Genomic DNA, 22,213 nt, shown 5'->3' with positions numbered 1-22,213 from the left:
GGCAACGACCTCATGGCAGCGGGGCTGCTCAAAAGGGCAATCGTCGATGACTTTAAATTATCTTTTACCCGTCGCGAAACGCTGTGGCTAAAAGCTGTTTCCCTAACACGAGATTCTGAAAGTAATCCACAAAACTGGTGACAGGTTTTTCAGATCACCCGCAGTAATTTGAACGTGGTCATGGGAGCCTTCTGGAAGGAACATAGAAGAGCATGTTATATTGTTTAAATCTTTAGTTCGTCTAGAACCCTCCGTTTCATTGAATTGCATTGACATTATTCTGAAATAGAATGATAACTGCCATTAGTGTTGCTATACTTAATCATAACTAATTATATCAAGCCAGATCCTAAACATTTCCTTAAACCGGTGCTCAGCAATAGTGACAAAAATGTAAATCAGACAATAAAACTTACTCTGGAATTTGATTTTTTCGTCATGGTCTGTTTTCCAACCCATGTTTTCCTAGAGAACGCGGGGTCAGGTCGGAAAAAACCCTGAGGACGTCTAGTCCAAGTAGGTAACGTGATGCAACCGCAGAGGACCTGACATATGGCAATGGTGCATGCAGTCCAGCAATGTGGCACCACCGCATGAAGCCGCAGCGCTGAAAAAAAAAATGTGTGGCATTGCTCCCACCCCCCTGATTCTGGGTCCTCCTGGCGCTGACTATCCACGTGATTATATGTCCTTATCTTCCCCGGTATTGATATTAAACAAATACTGGCGACTGATAAAAAAAATAGCAATTTTTTCATTTACTTGCGTTAGATTATCCCGTATTACCGTGATGCATCTCTCTGCTACATTGATGCATATCACATGATCAAAAGTGATGTCATATACAGTATAAACAAGCCATCACTCAAAACCACAGGCACGCTACTGATACCAGTCCAATGATACCAGAGATCATTTCTACAGGGAAAATAAAAGTAATTGTCTCGATTAAGTCGTTGAGAAAGCATCCCAAGAATGTAATTAGAATAGTGAGATCCAGGATTGGCATGGGCACTTGCAATTTGACGGCTCGTTCTCTAATCACCGGGAATGAAGTTCTTTCATTGTGGAGCTTGTAGATAACCCTATACATTGGCCCAGGCCCGTCACGTGCGGCAAAACAAGGCGTTTACACAAGCATATTGATCAGCAAATGAGAAATTATATCTAAATCATGAGTCGTGACACTTGCGTATGGAAGGGAAGTGATATACCTAAAAAGTTTTTTTATAGTTTAAGTGTATAAGAAAATCTCGTGAGAATTGTCAGGAATTGTACCCTAAGAGAACACATCGCGCGGTGTTCTCGTTTTTTTTTTTTTTTCTTTTAAACCATTCGCCATTTCCCGCATTAGCGAGGTAGCGTTAAGAACAGAGGACTGGGCCTTTTTTGGAATATCCTCACCTGGCCCCCTCTGTTCCTTCTTTTGGAAAATTAAAAAAAAAAAAAAACGAGAGGGGAGGATTTCCAGCCCCCCACTCCCTCCCCTTTTAGTCGCCTTCTACAACACGCAGGGAATACGTGGGAAGTATTCTTAATCCCCTATCCCCAGGGTGTTCTCGTTACGTACAAATATACTGGGAAACGAAACTGTGGTATATAATAAGAGTATGGTCAAGGTTTACAGGGTCTGGATCCAAGGATATGCTGGAGACCTCACGCTTGCTTTTTATGCCTAACATGTATTAGCAATGCCTTGATGCTGTTATCTGTGCCTTTGCTTTTGTGGTGCAGCGATTGAGTACTTAGTTCACTTAAAGATTTGTCTTTCACCCCCCCCCCCCCATGCTTTTCTAAGACTACGGGCACTAAACCTGCTTCTCTGGCCTAGGATAGAAAACACATGGGTCGGACGAGGGGGGTATTTTCAGGTGATCCGAACACTCTAACCGAATAACATTGATAAGAATAATGACAATTATGTTTATTTTATCCCTGATGATAGTAGAGAAAGGGTTTGCGTATCTCCTACATGTCGTAAAGATTACTAAGGGATGGGGAGCAGGGGAGGGGGGGGCGGGAAATCCCTCCTGTTTTATACCTTCCCAACATAAGATTGTGGACTCGGGGAAATTTTCATCAAAGCTCATACCGTTTGCTCCTGGCGCTGCCTCGCTAAGGAGGGACATGGAGAGCATGAATGTACGATCCTGTAATATACGTACTGTGCAGTATTTGCATAATTTCACATTTCTATTTGTACGTTTCGTTACCATGATTTCACCTAGGAATCTGGCACTGGCCGACAAGAACAAGACGCCTTGAATAAGGAAATAAGAAAACCAACTGACGAACAGGATTGTTGAAAACGAAAAGAAAATAGATTGTTTTTCATCGTTTAACAAAAAGTTCGTTAAAGAAAACGTCCGTCTCGTAAAGGCCTTTATAACTACTTACTAACCAAACACTACCATCAGTGTCATCGTCTTACTGTTAGTATTCATTAAAAATACATAGCAGTGACTTAAATCAAGACATCCATATTGATTCTAGGTCATTTTATGTATACTGGCATTTATAATCAATGTAAATGATACAAAGAAAAATAATCATAGCCTAATCTAAAATGTTAAATGTTAGCATAGAGCAGTAAAATACAATCATTACTATCTTAGGGTTTCTCAATGTATGTAGTTATCATGTACCTCAGTTTTGTTTGTAGGAAATACAGTCTTGATATAATGAGATACTAACTGTCAAACTTTTCAAAAGATTTACAGTGATATCCTGATGGTGCAAGCTAGTCACCACCTTGAGTATTTAGCTAGAGTGGAACTCAAATAAACGTAGTCGCTTGGCGCTGACTTGCTGTACCAAATACTCTTATTCTGGCAGTGCCCCATAATCCAAGGACGAATTTAGATCGGAGATATACATGTCTAAACATTTTCCTTTGAAGTAAAGCTATTTTGTATTACATGCCCTGTGTTTCTGTGTATCGTAAAAGTATGAACATCATCATAAAGAGCTGATGGATCTGTAAGTTACTCTGAGTTCAGTGACTTCCCATATTATGGGAACTGCCACAAATATTTCCGTTGTCTTTTTTTGTATGTACTTTCATCTCTATGGTATTCCAGCATATATTCAAAGAAAATGGATGGTATACTTCCCCCTGTTCTTGCACACCCTACTTAAGTTTGGAATGTATGATGTTACTTGATAGGAGAGCACCCGTATGTCATGTATGTGAATGGTACTGGTCTGGTTCGAGGCCACCTGATCAGTGAAGATGATATCACTCCCAGTTTCCATTTCGATAATGATACCCGTCTCCAATCTCAACAAAGTACTCGTCTATAACTTGAATCTAACTCCACTAACCTCAAGATGCTTTATCAGCTAGTTCGTTGACGGCTTTCAGGAGGCCCAGTTGTTTACGTGCTTTGCTGCCTTACCATTAGAGAAAGTTTTCGTTTCTAGTGAGCAGTTAAAAATTAGCACGGTATTATTCCCAAGAAAAATTGTACGAAATTGAGAATGGTGTTATATACAACGTACAGATGAATTATTAAGTCCAGCACGAATGTGCTTCATGCACTCCATCCATAAATCTAAATCATGTAGACCACTTGTGGATGTACCCATCCATGGGTATGCTTTAAGCAGGTCAGGGTTTGCTTCATGCAGCCCCGTCCATAGACGAGTTCCACCTGTCTATCTCTGGCTTTGCTTCCTGAAGCCCATCCATGTGTAAGTTCCTTGTATAGGCACCCGACTATAGCGGTGTGGAAAGCGGCCATATTTTAAATAGGAGACATTCAGAGTCCAGGAGTATCAACACTAAAGAAAAATCACTTTATTTGTAATGAGGCGATGGAGTGACCACCTTTCGTCAGGTGTGACAGCTTCTATTCTTAGCGTCAAGCGATTCCAGTCAAACGGAGACAACCCTAAATGTTTCTTAACAAAAAAAAAAAACATCAAAAGATGGTTTATGATGATGTGGGTTTATGTTGGTGCGGGTTTATTATTCAGTGGGGTGATGATGCAGAGGGTTTTATGTGTTTAGGATAGTGGTTGTTGATGTGAGGTTGTGATGGTATGGGGTTATGTTGTGAGATTATGAAGGTATGGGGTGATGATTAGCATAATGATCACTAGTGTTTCCTTGCATATGAATAGTTTTAATTGCAATAACCATTTTTGCTAAATAACACATCAGGTTTGCACGAAATAATTTCAGTAGATATAGAATTGAATATGCTGACATTTTCTCTGATCAGTTTGATAATAGTTTCAATAATCGCATGTGTAGATGTGCAAATCAATATGTTCAGTGAATATTATATATATATATATATATATATATATATATATATATATATATATATATATATATATTATATATATATATATATATATATATATGCTATGCAAACACTGCGCTAGACTTGCCTTCTGTTAATGACCTGTCCAGGGTGATGCACTAAGGCTTAGAAGTTCTAAGGAGTTCTTTAGTTATGTAGTTATGCAGACTCTGTTGCCGTGGCTACCCTTTTGAGGGAGTTCCAATTGGAACAGGCGTTAGAGATATAGATTATTAGATAGAAAGATAGGCCTATCAACTGCCAGGGTCATTAAGTCAACGTAAGGTGCATCCACCGACCGAAAAATCTTTTACACCTTCAGCTGTTAAGAATATTTCTAAGACCATATACACTCAATATGTATGCGGCCCCTGAAGGATATGAATCATTGTCACAGTAACTATTAAGGACTGAAAACAAAGATACTTAAACAAATACTCGATGATATCCTTTTTTTATATGTTCGCAGAGATTGTTGATAATATTGCATATTCAAACGGCACGATAGAGAAGTCACTTAAAACATATATTGAAAGCCTAACATATTGAATTGTTCATGCAAATCAGCAGGAAATGCCAACATCAACACAGTGTACTTCACTAACGTAATGTTTACATTGTGTTTAGGCACCAGCCAGACATGAAGCTAGATTTTATAAACATTTTCATACCTGATTATGAAAATTCATACCAACCAAAATCGTTTATTCATATTCTTTAGCTAAAGTTGAAACTATGGTCCTAAGCCATGCAAAGTGTCATACAGAGAATTATCATGCTTTGGCAAGTTCTAGAATCATGTGACCATGATGCTGTCAAGAACCAACTTTGTCGGACGTACGATACCATAGTTTGAACTGACATAAGAGGTAGATTTTGTGAATTTATGCATTCCCTAATCTATAAATAATTAATTGTCTCAAATGATTAGAAGCTCTTCGTTTATGTATGGTTTAGGGATCTGTGGGGTGGTGTATGATAGTTTGAGTTTGGTGACGTCATACTCTACAGAAAGACGAAGACGGCGTAGTTACACTGTGACTGTTGGACTAGTAAGTGTAAGCGTCAAACAAGATACAATATCCGTAAATTTAGCAAGATGGCGGAGAATAACCTGGGCTGTGGCCCTCTCACCGTCAAGTACTTGGTGTTTCTCTTCAACCTTGTATTTTTCGTAAGTAATCACAGTGTTTTTCAGTTACGAGTTGGTATTTGAAGTCACTTGGCCTGGTTGTCTTGTCATGTTGCTTCTCTAGTTTGGGGCAGATCTCACCATTATTATGAACATGTATATGATAAACAAGGGTTTTGACTGCTTTGGATATCATAATGTACATGACTGTGATGGGGTTGGCAAATATAGGTACGACTGGGTTGCGTCACGTGAGCTGGTTAATAAGGGTTATGGCGGAGCTGGCTGCTATGACATTAGTTTCTCTGTCTTCCGGACATGGGCCTATTAAAGAACTGTAGAGTTGAAATTGTTACGTATTAATGATGGCAATAAAGTAAAAGAGAATTTACGATCGTAGAAATGGTTTGTTGTCTTATCCCGTGGGCCTACCTGGCCCCTTTCAAGGGTGGTGTAGTGGGTATACATTGAAGACTTTTGTCACCTCTGGACGGGCATGGCTTCTGCCTCCCGTACCAAGTTATGAAGTCTTCAGTGTGGGCGGAATTGCGGGTAGAAAGGTTGCAAAGATAATTTTCGGACTCGTTAAAAATTTTTGAAACTATACCACCTCTACTTGATACGCAATTGAATATAGGTTAGTTTCGGACACTTATCTATTTGCAAGTTGAAATTGTTAATCCTGTGTTTTTTGTTTGCTTAGCTCAACCTTTTTTGAGACATCCCTCCCTCTAACGATAAACGGGGATCCTCAATGGGAAAAGGGTTTAGGGTAGGGAAAACTCAAGAGTAGCTATTTGCATTACAAATTAAGGTCAGACACGTTCAAAAGACAGCCAGAAACCACCAGGAAAACAATTGTCACCCAAACCAAACCTAACACCTTTATTAAATTCGCTGGATGTCCGAAACTTCAGTAATACAATATTCAGTTCTTCAATTGAATTGAAAGTGTGGGATTTTTCAGTATTTTTACTCATAAATCTGTCTTTTGATCCTGAATGTACTTGGACTGCTAGGAAGGGTAGGTGAATTTTCTTACAGCACTTTATTCTTTACAAACTTGTGACCCAACCAACTGTACCTTAACCTCATTTTCTTTTATGCGCATTACACTGCTGTTATGTAAGCTACAAATCATTTTTGAAAGACAACACCAGCTTTGGAGAATATTTTTGGAGAATAAAATCATGCATCCAAGACTGATTATTACCCTCTGCTTTTGGGCTCTGCCCGCTTGGTAGAAGTGGGAATACTTTGTGTTTGTTATTCCTTGTAGATTATTTTAGTCTCTTGATACTGCACCATTTTTGTGTAATTATGGCCGGAAACGATGATGCAAGGCTAAAGTGATATAGTACAACATACATTTTGCATATTGATACTGTCTTCTGTAAATCATCTGTTGATTTCTCATTTGCCTCTGTACTCCCTATATTCTGTCCATCTTTCTTCAAATTGGGTAACCAAAGCAAAACGCAAAATTTTAGATAGAGATGCAGCAACTTCTTGTAAAAGGTGAGGATAGTTTTGAGAGACTTAACTTTGAATGCCTTATCAGCAAATCCAAGAATGTTGTTAGCCCTTTCCACTGTTTCTGTGCACTGCATATTTTTCTTTAGGTCACCAGAGATTATTGCATTCAATTATTCTTCCTGATATACCTATTATAGCCCAACAGAATTTATCTAGCAGCCTGATTTTTCATATTTACCACCGATGTATAAAACTTGACTTCATCAGTATTAAATTTCGTATACTACCTGTGAACCCAGTATACCAATTTATGTGAGTTTAAAGCTGCAGATGTTGAGTTTCTACAATAGATTTATTTTTCAAATTAGTTATCCACGACTTTCCATAGCTTACAATACAGCCCATTATCAGTATCATTTATATGTATGAGAAAGAAAATGTCACAAGACATTAATCACTACTCACCAATGACTGCCCACCAAGTACCCCATGTATACCATGTGACAACTGTTGCTGGTAACCTTTGATGTGGAGCTTTATTGAATTCCTTTTGTGAGTCTACATAAACATCACATGCTTTACTTTCATCATACATCTTGGTCATGTCATATGAGGAATTGGAAACATTTAGGAATGGTTTCATTGAAATCCATGCTGAGTCATTTTTTAATTGGATGACCTCTTGAATTGAAAACCATGTTGAGTCATTTTTTTAATTGGTTGACCTCTAAAATGATTTAGTTTTATCTCAAGTGGTGGCTTCAGTAAGTTCCCCATCTACATAAGCCTCTTTCTATCAATGGGTTTGTGTATACATGCATAGAATGTATGCCATTTTATCAACCATGGCATCAAATTTTGAGTATCCACTGTATTCCATAGTGCTATCAGCAATTTGTCCAAGCACTTCACAATAACATGTGGTCATGGGCTGGTTGTAGCCCAGCATGGTGTAGCAAGCACTTACATTGAGTGTCATAACCAAGTGGTGTTGATAGACCAAGTATTGAGGTACTTTTTCTGTAGCAAAACAGGCTGGCTGTGTTGTGGGAGCACTTAGGTGTGGCATCTGGGATAGCGGTCATCTTTTAAAGAAAATTTACATTATTTCTCTGTACTTCTATTGAAAAAGCATGTTCAAGATGTACCACATGCATTTTTCTTTAACCATGAAATGTTTATATGACTTTTCTCTCAACAGGTACTTCCCCTTTTCCAATAAGTCTTGCCGGTCAGGGGGTCATCCAGGAATGTAACCCCAGTTGTTGGAAGGGACTTCTTTATTTGTTTATGCTCACTTTGAGCTGTATAATTTGCTTATAACTGGCTGCTTTCTCATCTTCTGTATCGGTTCCATAGCAGATCCTAGGCAATACCTCCATTTACGATATATTGCAGAAGTGTCCTTGTTGACTGAGTAAATCCAGTCCTCGCTTATCAAGCCAGGGTGTTAGCTGAGGTGGCAATGCATGATAGTTTCTCCCTATGTTGTCATCCTCCACCTTTGCCATTGCAAGCACATTTTCACATTTTTTTTCTTTCTTTCATTAAGGAAAACTGAGTAGCTCTTATTTAGATTGAAAAACTAGGCTGAAGATTGTCCTGAATTACTTTACAATGTCATATGCATCATGTGGTTAGTGAATTTATTGACACGTACAGCATTGAAAATGGCTTAAGATCAATAGAGATCAGGCTGAAGAAGGTTTTCTAGCAAAAGTGTTTTTCTAAATATTTATCACTTGCATTCTTCAAAGCAAACACCTGATCCACACATCCTCTACCACTTCTGAAACCACACTGCTCTTCCCCAATCTGATGCTCTGTACATGCCTTCACCCCCTCAATCTTTACCCTCCCAAATAATTTCCCAGGAGTACTCAACAAATTTATACCTCTGTAATTTGAACACTTCACCTTTATCCCCTTTGCCTTTGTACAGTGACACTATGCATACATTCCACCAATCCTTAGGCACTTCACCATGAACCATACATACATTGAATATCCTTACCAACCGATCAACAACACGGTCACCCCCCTTTTTTTGAAAAATTCCACTGCAATACCATCTAAACTCGCCGCCTTGCTGGCTTTCATCTGCAAAGGTTTCATACTTCTTCTCTGTTTACGAAACCATTCTCTCTCTCTCTCTCTCTCTCTCTCTCTCTCTCTCTCTCTCTCTCTCCTGGGGTTGTGAGAGAAAGAATACTTCCCCTGCGTGTCATAAAATGGGAGGGAGCAGGGCTAGAAATCCTTCCCTCCAGTTTTTACTTTTCCAAAAGAAGGGACAGAGGAGGGGGCCAAGTGAGGATTTTCCCTCGAAGACTCAGTCCTCTGTTTTTAATGCTACCTTTCTAATGCGAGATATGGCGAATATGTATGATATATATATATATGGGAGGGTATTGATTGAGAGGGTGAAGGCTTGTACAGAGCATCAGATTGGGGAAGAGCAGTGTGGTTTCAGAAGTGGTAGAGGATGTGTGGATCAGGTGTTTGCTTTGAAGACTGTATGTGAGAAATACTTAGAAAAACAGATGGATTTGTTTGTAGCATTTATGGATCTGGAGAAGGCATATGATAAGAGTTAATAAAGGTGCTCTGTGGAAGGTATTAAGAGTATATGGTGTGGGAGGTAAGTTGCTAGAAGCAGTGAAAAGTTTTTATCAAGGATGTAAGGCTAATGTACAAGTAGGAAGAGAGGAAAGTGATTGGTTTCCAGTGAATGTTGGTTTGCGGCAAGGATGCGTGATGTCTCCATTGTTGTTTAATTTGTTTATGGATGGGATTGTTAGGGAGGTGAATGTGAGACTTTTAGAGAGAAGGGCAAGTATGCAGTCTGTCATAGATGAGAGGGCTTGGGAAGTGAGTCAGTTGTTCGCTGATGATACAGTGCTGGTGGCTGCTGATTCAGGTGAGAAATTGCAGAAGTTGGTGACTGGGTTTGATAAAGTGTGAAAGAAGAAAGCTGAGAGTAAATGTGAATAAGAGCAAGGTTATTAGGTTTAGTAGGTTTGAGGGACAAGTAAATTGGGAGGTGAGTTTAAATGGAGAAAAACTGGAGAAGTGGAGTGTTTTAGATGTTTGGGAGTGGATTTGGCAGCGGATGGAACCATGGAAGCAGAAGTGAGTCACAGGGTGGGGGAGGGGGCGAAGGTTCTAGGAGCATTGAAGAATGTGTGGAAGGCGAGAACGTTATCCCGGAGAGCAAAAATGGTATGTTTCAAAGAATAGTGGTTCCAAAAATGTCATATGGTTGTGAGGTATGAGCTATAGATAGGATTGTGTGGAGGAGTGTGGATATGTTGGAAATGAGATGTTTGAGGACAATATGTGGTGTAAAGTGGTTTAATCGAGTAAGTAATGAAAGAGAGGTGTGGTAATAAAAGAGTGTGGTCGAGAGAGCAGAAGAGGGTGTATTGAAATGGTTTGGTCACATGGAGAGAATGAGTGAGGAAAGATTGACAAAGAGGATATATGTGTCAGAGGTGGAGGGGACAAGGAGAAGTGGGAGACCAAATTGGAGGTAGAAGGATAAAGTGGAAAAGATTTTGAGCGATCGGGTCCTGAGCATACAGGAGGGTGAAAGGTGTGCAAGGAATAGATATATATATATATATATATATATATATATATATATATATATATATATATATATATATATATATATATTTTTTTTTTTTTTTTTTTTTTTTTTTCCCCCCCGCTGTCTCCCGCGTTTGCGAGGTAGCGCAAGGAAACAGACGAAAGAAATGGCCCAACCCACCCCCATACACATGTATATACATACGTCCACACACGCAAATATACATACCTACACAGCTTTCCATGGTTTACCCCAGACGCTTCACATGCCCTGATTCAATCCACTGACAGCACGTCAACCCCGGTATACCACATCGCTCCAATTCACTCTATTCCTTGCCCTCCTTTCACCCTCCTGCATGTTCAGGCCCCGATCACACAAAATCTTTTTCACTCCATCTTTCCACCTCCAATTTGGTCTCCCTCTTCTCCTCGTTCCCTCCACCTCCGACACATATATCCTCTTGGTCAATCTTTCCTCACTCATTCTCTCCATGTGCCCAAACCACTTCAAAACACCCTCTTCTGCTCTCTCAACCACGCTCTTTTTATTTCCACACATCTCTCTTACCCTTACGTTACTCACTCGATCAAACCACCTCACACCACACATTGTCCTCAAACATCTCATTTCCAGCACATCCATCCTCCTGCGCACAACTCTATCCATAGCCCACGCCTCGCAACCATACAACATTGTTGGAACCACTATTCCTTCAAACATACCCATTTTTGCTTTCCGAGATAATGTTCTCGACTTCCACACATTCTTCAAGGCCCCCAGAATTTTCGCCCCCTCCCCCACCCTATGATCCACTTCCGCTTCCATGGTTCCATCCGCTGCCAGATCCACTCCCAGATATCTAAAACACTTCACTTCCTCCAGTTTTTCTCCATTCAAACTTACCTCCCAATTGACTTGACCCTCAACCCTACTGTACCTAATAACCTTGCTCTTATTCACATTTACTCTTAACTTTCTTCTTCCACACACTTTACCAAACTCAGTCACCAGCTTCTGCAGTTTCTCACATGAATCAGCCACTAGCGCTGTATCATCAGCGAACAACAACTGACTCACTTCCCAAGCTCTCTCATCCCCAACAGACTTCATACTTGCCCCTCTTTCCAAAACTCTTGCATTTACCTCCCTAACAACCCCATCCATAAACAAATTAAACAACCATGGAGACATCACACACCCCTGCCGCAAACCTACATTCACTGAGAACCAATCACTTTCCTCTCTTCCTACACATACACATGCCTTACATCCTTATATATATATATATGCCTTATATATATATGCTTGTGGCATGAGAAGAGTGGGAGGTGGGTTGATTAGAAAGGGTAGTGAGTGGTGGGATGAAGAAGTAAGATTATTAGTGAAAGAGAAGAGAGAGGCATTTGGACGATTTTTTGCAGGGAAAAAATGCAATTGAGTGGGAGATGTATAAAAGAAAGAGAGAGGAGGTCAAGAGAAAGGTGCAAGAGGTGAAAAAGAGGGCAAATGAGAGTTGGGGTGAGAGAGTATCATTAAATTTTAGGGAGAATAAAAAGATGTTCTGGAAGGAGGTAAATAAAGTGCGTAAGACAAGGGAGCAAATGGGAACTTCAGTGAAGGGCGCAAATGGGGAGGTGATAACAAGTAGTGGTGATGTGAGGAGATGGAGTGAGTATTTTGAAGGTTTGTTGAATGTGTTTGATGATAGAGTGGCAGATATAGGGTGTTTTGGTCGAGGTGGTGTGCAAAGTGAGAGGGTTAGGGAAAATGATTTGGTAAACAGAGAAGAGGTAGTAAAAGCTTTGCGGAAGATGAAAGCCGGCAAGGCAGCAGGTTTGGATGGTATTGCAGTGGAATTTATTAAAAAAGGGGGTGACTGTATTATTACTTGTTGGTAAGGTTATTTAATGCATGTATGACTCATGGTGAGGTGCCTGAGGATTGGCGGAATGCGTGCATAGTGCCATTGTACAAAGGCAAAGGGGATAAGAATGAGTGCTCAAATTACAGAGGTATAAATTTGTTGAGTATTCCTGGTAAATTATATGGGAGGGTATTGATTGAGAGGGTGAAGGCATCAGATTGGGGAAGAGCAGTGTGGTTTCAGAAGTGGTAGAGGATGTGTGGATCAGGTGTTTGCTTTGAAGAATGTATGTGAGAAATACTTAGAAAAGCAAATGGATTTGTATGTAGCATTTATGGATCTGGAGAAGGCATATGATAGAGTTGATAGAGATGCTCTGTGGAAGGTATTAAGAATATATGGTGTGGGAGGCAAGTTGTTAGAAGCAGTGAAAAGTTTTTATCGAGGATGTAAGGCATGTGTACGTGTAGGAAGAGATGAAAGTGATTGGTTCTCAGTGAATGTAGGTTTGCGGCAGGGGTGTGTGATGTCTCCATGGTTGTTTAATTTGTTTATGGATGGGGTTGTCAGGGAGGTAAATGCAAGAGTTTTGGAAAGAGGGATAAGTATGAAGTCTGTTGGGGATGAGAGAGCATGGGAAGTGAGTCAGTTGTTGTTCGCTGATGATACAGCACTGGTGGCTGATTCATGTGAGAAACTGCAGAAGCTGGTGACTGAGTTTGGTAAAGTGTGTGGAAGAAGAAAGTTAAGAGTAAATGTGAATAAGATCAAGGTTATTAGGTACAGTAGGGTTGAGGGTCAAGTCAATTGGGAGGTGAGTTTGAATGGAGAAAAACTGGAGGAAGTGAAGTGTTTTAGATATCTGGGAGTGGATCTGTCAGCGGATGGAACCATGGAAGCGGAAGTGGATCATAGGGTGGGGGAGGGGGCGAAAATTTTGGGAGCCTTGAAAAATGTGTGGAAGTCGAGAACATTATCTCGGAAAGCAAAAATGGGTATGTTTGAAGGAATAGTGGTTCCAACAATGTTGTATGGTTGCGAGGCGTGGGCTATGGATAGAGTTGTGCGCAGGAGGATGGATGTGCTGGAAATGAGATGTTTGAGGACAATGTGTGGTGTGAGGTGGTTTGATCGAGTAAGTAACGTAAGGGTAAGAGAGATGTGTGGAAACAAAAAGAGCGTGGTTGAGAGAGCAGAAGAGGGTGTTTTGAAATGGTTTGGGCACATGGAGAGAATGAGTGAGGAAAGATTGACCAAGAGGATATATGTGTCGGAGGTGGAGGGAACGAGGAGAAGAGGGAGACCAAATTGGAGGTGGAAAGATGGAGTGAAAAAGATTTTGTGTGATCGGGGCCTGAACATGCAGGAGGGTGAAAGGAGGGCAAGGAATAGAGTGAATTGGAGCGATGTGGTATACAGGGGTTGACGTGCTGTCAGTGGAGTGAATCAAGGCATGTGAAGCGTCTGGGGTAAACCATGGAAAGCTGTGTAGGTATGTATATTTGCGTGTGTGGACGTGTGTATGTACATGTGTATGGGGGGGGGGGTTGGGCCATTTCTTTCGTCTGTTTCCTTGCGCTACCTCGCAAACGCGGGAGACAGCGACAAAGTATAAAAGAAAAAAATATATATATATATATATATATATATATATATATATATATATATATATATATATATATATATATATATATATATATATGTTTCACATTTGTTTGTGATTGGCTAGCATTGTTTGCAGACTAAGGGATGGCATTTTATATAAAACCTCCAGAGGGTAATATCTCACTCTCAAGATTGTATGAAGATGCAGAAACAAGACTTCTCTTCCTGTGTGAGATTAGTGTGCCAGGAAAATGAGCATTTTCGAAAGTATTTTACTGAAGCAGAAACACACTTATTTGATTATAGATTAAAATCAGGGGGAGAATCAACAATGGTACATTCTGTGTCAGATCTGAAGAGGCACTCAGGGTATGCTTTGAAGCACATGAAGCTAACATCTTCCCATCGAGAAGTTATGCTGCAAGTACAGAAAATGTCAAGTGAGATTCTATCATCAGGCATGGTGGAGTGTTCTATGAGAATCAGTTATCATATTATTAAAGGATTGCCCACCTTACACAAGCCTCGCTAAAGTGACGGCTCCACCACTTCACTTGCTGGAACCCTCATCGCATGACCGTCACTCACCACCACAACCCAGCAAAAAAATGGATGTGTGTGGATGTAACCAAGATGTGAAGACCCTTACTGAAAAAACAATCACTCTTGAAGTAGAACCTTCAGACACAATTGAAAATGTGAAGGAAAATAGTGAAATTGGAAAAAAATGTAGCTTAGACATTGAAGCTTATTGATACAGTGGTTAAATTGATGAGAACTGCTATTGACGTTTGTGTAAATAAATTAAACATTTCCTTTTTTCCATAGCCAGAGGTTGAACCATTATGTGACATTCATTTTTTTCCATTCATTTCAAGCTAGAAGTTTCAGTTTTCTAAATTGTTTCTTACATTTTTCATATGTATATATATGTATGTGTGTGTGTCTGTATATGTGCGTATGTATGTGTATGTGTATATGTATATATATATGTATATTATCCCTGGGGATAGGGGTGAAAGAATACTTCCCACGTATTCCTCGCGTGTCGTAGAAAGCGACTAGAGGGGACGGGAGCGGGGGGCCAGAAATCCTCCCCTCCTTGTATTAACTTTCTAAAATGGGAAACAGAAGGAGTCACGCGGGGAGTGCTCAGCCTCCACGAAGGCTCAGAGTGGGGTGCCTAAATGTGTGTGGATTTAACCAAGATGTGAAAAAAGGAGAGATAGGTAGTATGTTTGAGGAAAGGAACCTGGATGTTTTGGCTCTGAGTGAAACGAAGCTCAAGGGTAAAGGGGAAGAGTGGTTTGGGAATGTCTGGGGAGTAAAGTCAGGGGTTAGTGAGAGGACAAGAGCAAGGGAAGGAGTAGCAATACTCCTGAAACAGGAGTTGTGGGAGTATGTGATAGAGTGTAAGAAAGTAAATTCTCGATTAATATGGGTAAAACTGAAAGTTGATGGAGAGAGGTGGGTGATTATTGGTGCATATGCACCTAGGCATGAGAAGAAAGATCAAGAGAGGCAAGTGTTTTGGGAGCAGCTGAATGAGTGTGTTAGTGGTTTTGATGCACGAGACCGGGTTATAGTGATGGGTGATTTGAATGCAAAGGTGAGTAATGTGGCAGTTGAGGGAATAATTGGTATACATGGGGTGTTCAGTGTTGTAAATGGAAATGGTGAAGAGCTTGTAGATTTATGTGCTGAAAAAGGACTGATGATTGGGAATACCTGGTTTAAAAAGCGAGATATACATAAGTATACTTATGTAAGTAGGAGAGATGGCCAGAGAGCGTTATTGGATTACGTGTTAATTGACAGGCGTGCGAAAGAGAGACTTTTGGATGTTAATGTGCTGAGAGGTGCAACTGGAGGGATGTCTGATCATTATCTTGTGGAGGCTAAGGTGAAGATCTGTATGGGTTTTCAGAAAAGAAGAGTGAATGTTGGGGTGAAGAGGGTGGTGAGAGTAAGTGAGCTTGAGAAGGAGACCTGTGTGAGGAAGTACCAGGAGAGACTGAGTACAGAATGGAAAAAGGTGAGAACAATGGAAGCAAGGGGAGTGGGGGAGGAATGGGATGTATTTAGGGAATCAGTGATGGATTGCGCAAAAGATGCTTGTGGCATGAGAAGAGTGGGAGGTGGGTTGATTAGAAAGGGTAGTGAGTGGTGGGATGAAGAAGTAAGAGTATTAGTGAAAGAGAAGAGAGAGGCATTTGGACGATTTTTGCAGGGAAAAAATGCAATTGAGTGGGAGATGTATAAAAGAAAGAGACAGGAGGTCAAGAGAAAGGTGCAAGAGGTGAAAAAAAGGGCAAATGAGAGTTGGGGTGAGAGAGTATCATTAAATTTTAGGGAGAATAAAAAGATGTTCTGGAAGGAGGTAAATAAAGTGCGTAAGACAAGGGAGCAAATGGGAACTTCAGTGAAGGGCGCAAATGGGGAGGTGATAACAAGTAGTGGTGATGTGAGAAGGAGATGGAGTGAGTATTTTGAAGGTTTGTTGAATGTGTTTGATGATAGAGTGGCAGATATAGGGTGTTTTGGTCGAGGTGGTGTGCAAAGTGAGAGGGTTAGGGAAAATGATTTGGTAAACAGAGAAGAGGTAGTGAAAGCTTTGCGGAAGATGAAAGCCGGCAAGGCAGCAGGTTTGGATGGTATTGCAGTGGAATTTATTAAAAAAGGGGGTGACTGTATTGTTGACTGGTTGGTAAGGTTATTTAATGTATGTATGACTCATGGTGAGGTGCCTGAGGATTGGCGGAATGCATGCATAGTGCCATTGTACAAAGGCAAAGGGGATAAGAGTGAGTGCTCAAATTACAGAGGTATAAGTTTGTTGAGTATTCCTGGTAAATTATATGGGAGGGTATTGATTGAGAGAGTGAAGGCATGTACAGAGCATCAGATTGGGGAAGAGCAGTGTGGTTTCAGAAGTGGTAGAGGATGTGTGGATCAGGTGTTTGCTTTGAAGAATGTATGTGAGAAATACTTAGAAAAGCAAATGGATTTGTATGTAGCATTTATGGATCTGGAGAAGGCATATGATAGAGTTGATAGAGATGCTCTGTGGAAGGTATTAAGAATATATGGTGTGGGAGGAAAGTTGTTAGAAGCAGTGAAAAGTTTTTATCGAGGATGTAAGGCATGTGTACGTGTAGGAAGAGAGGAAAGTGATTGGTTCTCAGTGAATGTAGGTTTGCGGCAGGGGTGTGTGATGTCTCCATGGTTGTTTAATTTGTTTATGGATGGGGTTGTTAGGGAGGTAAATGCAAGAGTTTTGGAAAGAGGGGCAAGTATGAAGTCTGTTGGGGATGAGAGAGCTTGGGAAGTGAGTCAGTTGTTGTTCGCTGATGATACAGCGCTGGTGGCTGATTCATGTGAGAAACTGCAGAAACTGGTGACTGAGTTTGGTAAAGTGTGTGGAAGAAGAAAGTTAAGAGTAAATGTGAATAAGAGCAAGGTTATTAGGTACAGTAGGGTTGAGGGTCAAGTCAATTGGGAGGTGAGTTTGAATGGAGAAAAACTGGAGGAAGTGAAGTGTTTTAGATATCTGGGAGTGGATCTGGCAGCGGATGGAACCATGGAAGCGGAAGTGGATCATAGGGTGGGGGAGGGGGCGAAAATTTTGGGGGCCTTGAAGAATGTGTGGAAGTCGAGAACATTATCTCGGAAAGCAAAAATGGGTATGTTTGAAGGAATAGTGGTTCCAACAATGTTGTATGGTTGCGAGGCGTGGGCTATGGATAGAGTTGTGCGCAGGAGGATGGATGTGCTGGAAATGAGATGTTTGAGGACAATGTGTGGTGTGAGGTGGTTTGATCGAGTGAGTAACGTAAGGGTAAGAGAGATGTGTGGAAATAAAAAGACCGTGGTTGAGAGAGCAGAAGAGGGTGTTTTGAAGTGGTTTGGGCACATGGAGAGAATGAGTGAGGAAAGATTGACCAAGAGGATATATGTGTCGGAGGTGGAGGGAACGAGGAGAAGAGGGAGACCAAATTGGAGGTGGAAAGATGGAGTGAAAAAGATTTTGTGTGATCGGGGCCTGAACATGCAGGAGGGTGAAAGGAGGGCAAGGAATAGAGGGAATTGGAGCGTTGTGGTATACCGGGGTTGACGTGCTGTCAGTGGATTGAATCAAGGCATGTGAAGCGTCTGGGGTAAACCATGGAAAGCTGTGTAGGTATGTATATTTGCGTGTGTGGACGTATGTATATACATGTGTATGGGGGTGGGTTGGGCCATTTCTTTCGTCTGTTTCCTTGCGCTACCTCGCAAACGCGGGAGACAGCGACAGAGTATAATAAGAATAAAAAATATATATATATATATTGTTGTATGGTTGCGAGGCGTGGACTATGGATAGAGTTGTGCGCAGGAGGATGGATGTGCTGGAAATGAGATGTTTGAGGACAATGTGTGGTGTGAGGTGGTTTGATCGAGTAAGTAACGTAAGGGTAAGAGAGATGTGTGGAAATAAAAAGAGCGTGGTTGAGAGAGCAGAAGAGGGTGTTTTGAAATGGTTTGGTCACATGGAGAGAATGAGTGAGGAAAGATTGACCAAGAGGATATATGTGTCGGAGGTGGAGGGAACGGGTAGAAGAGGGAGACCAAATTGGAGGTGGAAAGATGGAGTGAAAAAGATTTTGTGTGATCGGGGCCTGAACATGCAGGAGGGTGAAAGGAGGGCAAAGAATAGAGTGAATTGGAGCGATGTGGTATACCGGGGTTGACGTGCTGTCAGTGGATTGAATCAAGGCATGTGAAGCGTCTGGGGTAAACCATGGAAAGCTGTGTAGGTATGTATATTTGCGTGTGTGGACGTATGTATATACATGTGTATGGGGGTGTGTTGGGCCATTTCTTTTGTCTGTTCCTTGCGCTACCTCGCAAACGCGGGAGACAGCAAAAAAAAATATATATATATATATATATATATATATATATTATATGGGAGGGTACTGATTGAGAGGGTGAAGGCATGTACAGAGCATCAGATTGGGGAAGAGCAGTGTGGTTTCAGAAGTGGTAGAGGATGTGTGGATCAGGTGTTTGCTTTGAAGAATGTATGTGAGAAATACTTAGAAAAGCAAATGGATTTGTATGTAGCATTTATGGATCTGGAGAAGGCATATGATAGAGTTGATAGAGATGCTCTGTGGAAGGTATTAAGAATATATGGTGTGGGAGGAAAGTTGTTAGAAGCAGTGAAAAGTTTTTATCGAGGATGTAAGGCATGTGTACGTGTAGGAAGAGAGGAAAGTGATTGGTTCTCAGTGAATGTAGGTTTGCGGCAGGGGTGTGTGATGTCTCCATGGTTGTTTAATTTGTTTATGGATGGGGTTGTTAGGGAGGTAAATGCAAGGGTTTTGGAAAGAGGGGCAAGTATGAAGTCTGTTGGGGATGAGAGAGCTTGGGAAGTGAGTCAGTTGTTGTTCGCTGATGATACAGCGCTGGTGGCTGATTCATGTGAGAAACTGCAGAAGCTGGTGACTGAGTTTGAAAAGTGTGTGGAAGAAGAAAGTTAAGAGTAAATGTGAATAAGAGCAAGGTTATTAGGTACAGTAGGGTTGAGGGTCAAGTCAATTGGGAGGTGAGTTTGAATGGAGAAAAACTGGAGGAAGTGAAGTGTTTTAGATATCTGGGAGTGGATCTGGCAGCGGATGGAACCATGGAAGCGGAAGTGGATCATAGGGTGGGGGAGGGGGCGAAAATCCTGGGGGCCTTGAAGAATGTGTGGAAGTCGAGAACATTATCCTGGAAAGCAAAAATGGGTATGTTTGAAGGAATAGTGGTTCCAACAGTGTTGTATGGTTGCGAGGCATGGGCTATGGATAGAGTTGTGCGCAGGAGGATGGATGTGCTGGAAATGAGATGTTTGAGGACAATGTGTGGTGTGAGGTGGGTTTTTATCGAGTAAATAACGTAAGGGTAAGAGAGATGTGTGGAAAAAAAAGAGCTGGTTGAGAGAGCAAAGAGGGTGTTTTTAAATGGTTTTTGGGGCCTGGAGAGAATGAGTGAGGAAAGATTGACCCCAAAAGGATTAAGTGTCGGGGGGGGTGGAGGGAACGAGGAAAGAGGGAGACCAAATTGGAGGTGGAAAAAAATGGAGTGAAAAAAATTTTGTGTGATCGGGGCCTTTAAAAATGCAGGAGGGTGAAAGGAGGGCAAGGAATAGAGTGAATTGGAGCGATGTGGGATACCCGGGGGTTTACGTCTTCAGTGGATTAATCAAAGGGATGTTAAGCGTCTGGGGGAAACCATGGAAAGCGGTAGGTATGTATATTTTTTTTGTGGACGGTGTTTTTAAAAATGGTATGGGGGGGGGGGTTTGGGGCCCTTTCTTTCGTCTGTTTTCCCTTTCGCTACCTCGCAAACGCGGGAGACACAAAAAAGAAAAAAAAAAAAATATATATATAATTTTATATAATATAATTTTATATATATTAAAAAATATTATATATATTATATATATATATATATATATTTTTTATTTAAATTATATAATTTAAATTTTTTTTTTTTTTGGGGTTTGTGGTGTTGGTTTGCGAGGTAACGAAGGGAAAAAAGAAAAAATGGGGAAACCCCCCAAAAACTGGGTTAAAAAAATTTTTAAAAAATTTTAATAAAATATAAAAATTAAAAAATATATTTATAAAAAAAAAACCAAAAATAAAATATAAAAAATTTTTTATCCCTAAAAAGGGGGGTGGGGGAAGGGAAAGAATACTTCCCACGTATTCCTCGCGTGTCGTAGAAAGCGACTAAGGGGACGGGAGCGGGGGGCCAGAAATCCTCCCCTCCTTGTATTAACTTTCTAAAATGGGAAACAGAAGGAGTCACGCGGGAGTGCTCAGCCTCCACGAAGGCTCAGAGTGGGGTGCCTAAATGTGTGTGGATTTAACCAAGATGTGAAAAAAGGAGAGATAGGTAGTATGTTTGAGGAAAGGAACCTGGATGTTTTGGCTCTGAGTGAAACGAAGCTCAAGGGTAAAGGGGAAGAGTGGTTTGGGAATGTCTGGGGAGTAAAGTCAGGGGTTAGTGAGAGGACAAGAGCAAGGGAAGGAGTAGCAATACTCCTGAAACAGGAGTTGTGGGAGTATGTGATAGAGTGTAAGAAAGTAAATTCTCGATTAATATGGGTAAAACTGAAAGTTGATGGAGAGAGGTGGGTGATTATTGGTGCATATGCACCTAGGCATGAGAAGAAAGATCAAGAGAGGCAAGTGTTTTGGGAGCAGCTGAATGAGTGTGTTAGTGGTTTTGATGCACGAGACCGGGTTATAGTGATGGGTGATTTGAATGCAAAGGTGAGTAATGTGGCAGTTGAGGGAATAATTGGTATACATGGGGTGTTCAGTGTTGTAAATGGAAATGGTGAAGAGCTTGTAGATTTATGTGCTGAAAAAGGACTGATGATTGGGAATACCTGGTTTAAAAAGCGAGATATACATAAGTATACTTATGTAAGTAGGAGAGATGGCCAGAGAGCGTTATTGGATTACGTGTTAATTGACAGGCGTGCGAAAGAGAGACTTTTGGATGTTAATGTGCTGAGAGGTGCAACTGGAGGGATGTCTGATCATTATCTTGTGGAGGCTAAGGTGAAGATCTGTATGGGTTTTCAGAAAAGAAGAGTGAATGTTGGGGTGAAGAGGGTGGTGAGAGTAAGTGAGCTTGAGAAGGAGACCTGTGTGAGGAAGTACCAGGAGAGACTGAGTACAGAATGGAAAAAGGTGAGAACAATGGAAGCAAGGGGAGTGGGGGAGGAATGGGATGTATTTAGGGAATCAGTGATGGATTGCGCAAAAGATGCTTGTGGCATGAGAAGAGTGGGAGGTGGGTTGATTAGAAAGGGTAGTGAGTGGTGGGATGAAGAAGTAAGAGTATTAGTGAAAGAGAAGAGAGAGGCATTTGGACGATTTTTGCAGGGAAAAAATGCAATTGAGTGGGAGATGTATAAAAGAAAGAGACAGGAGGTCAAGAGAAAGGTGCAAGAGGTGAAAAAAAGGGCAAATGAGAGTTGGGGTGAGAGAGTATCATTAAATTTTAGGGAGAATAAAAAGATGTTCTGGAAGGAGGTAAATAAAGTGCGTAAGACAAGGGAGCAAATGGGAACTTCAGTGAAGGGCGCAAATGGGGAGGTGATAACAAGTAGTGGTGATGTGAGAAGGAGATGGAGTGAGTATTTTGAAGGTTTGTTGAATGTGTTTGATGATAGAGTGGCAGATATAGGG

The 22,213-nt window shown here is 41.0% G+C and overlaps 1 protein-coding gene across 1 annotated transcript in view; it reads left to right on the top strand.

The window, feature by feature from the left end:
• Positions 1-5,325: 5,325 nt before the first annotated feature.
• The window catches only part of LOC139758477 (CD63 antigen-like), a 34,984-nt gene continuing 18,096 nt past the window's right edge, over positions 5,326-22,213 (top strand). Inside the window, exon 1 of the mRNA XM_071679950.1 lies at positions 5,326-5,484. Coding sequence (XP_071536051.1) covers positions 5,410-5,484 — 75 coding nt within the window. The 5' untranslated portion in view covers positions 5,326-5,409. The remainder of the gene's footprint in view (positions 5,485-22,213) is intronic.

The sequence above is a fragment of the Panulirus ornatus genome, chromosome 30 (genome assembly GCF_036320965.1).
Source record: "Panulirus ornatus isolate Po-2019 chromosome 30, ASM3632096v1, whole genome shotgun sequence".
Lineage (NCBI taxonomy): Eukaryota > Metazoa > Arthropoda > Malacostraca > Decapoda > Palinuridae > Panulirus > Panulirus ornatus.
Note: the sequence above shows the minus strand (reverse complement) of the source record. Positions and strands in the feature narration are given on the sequence as shown.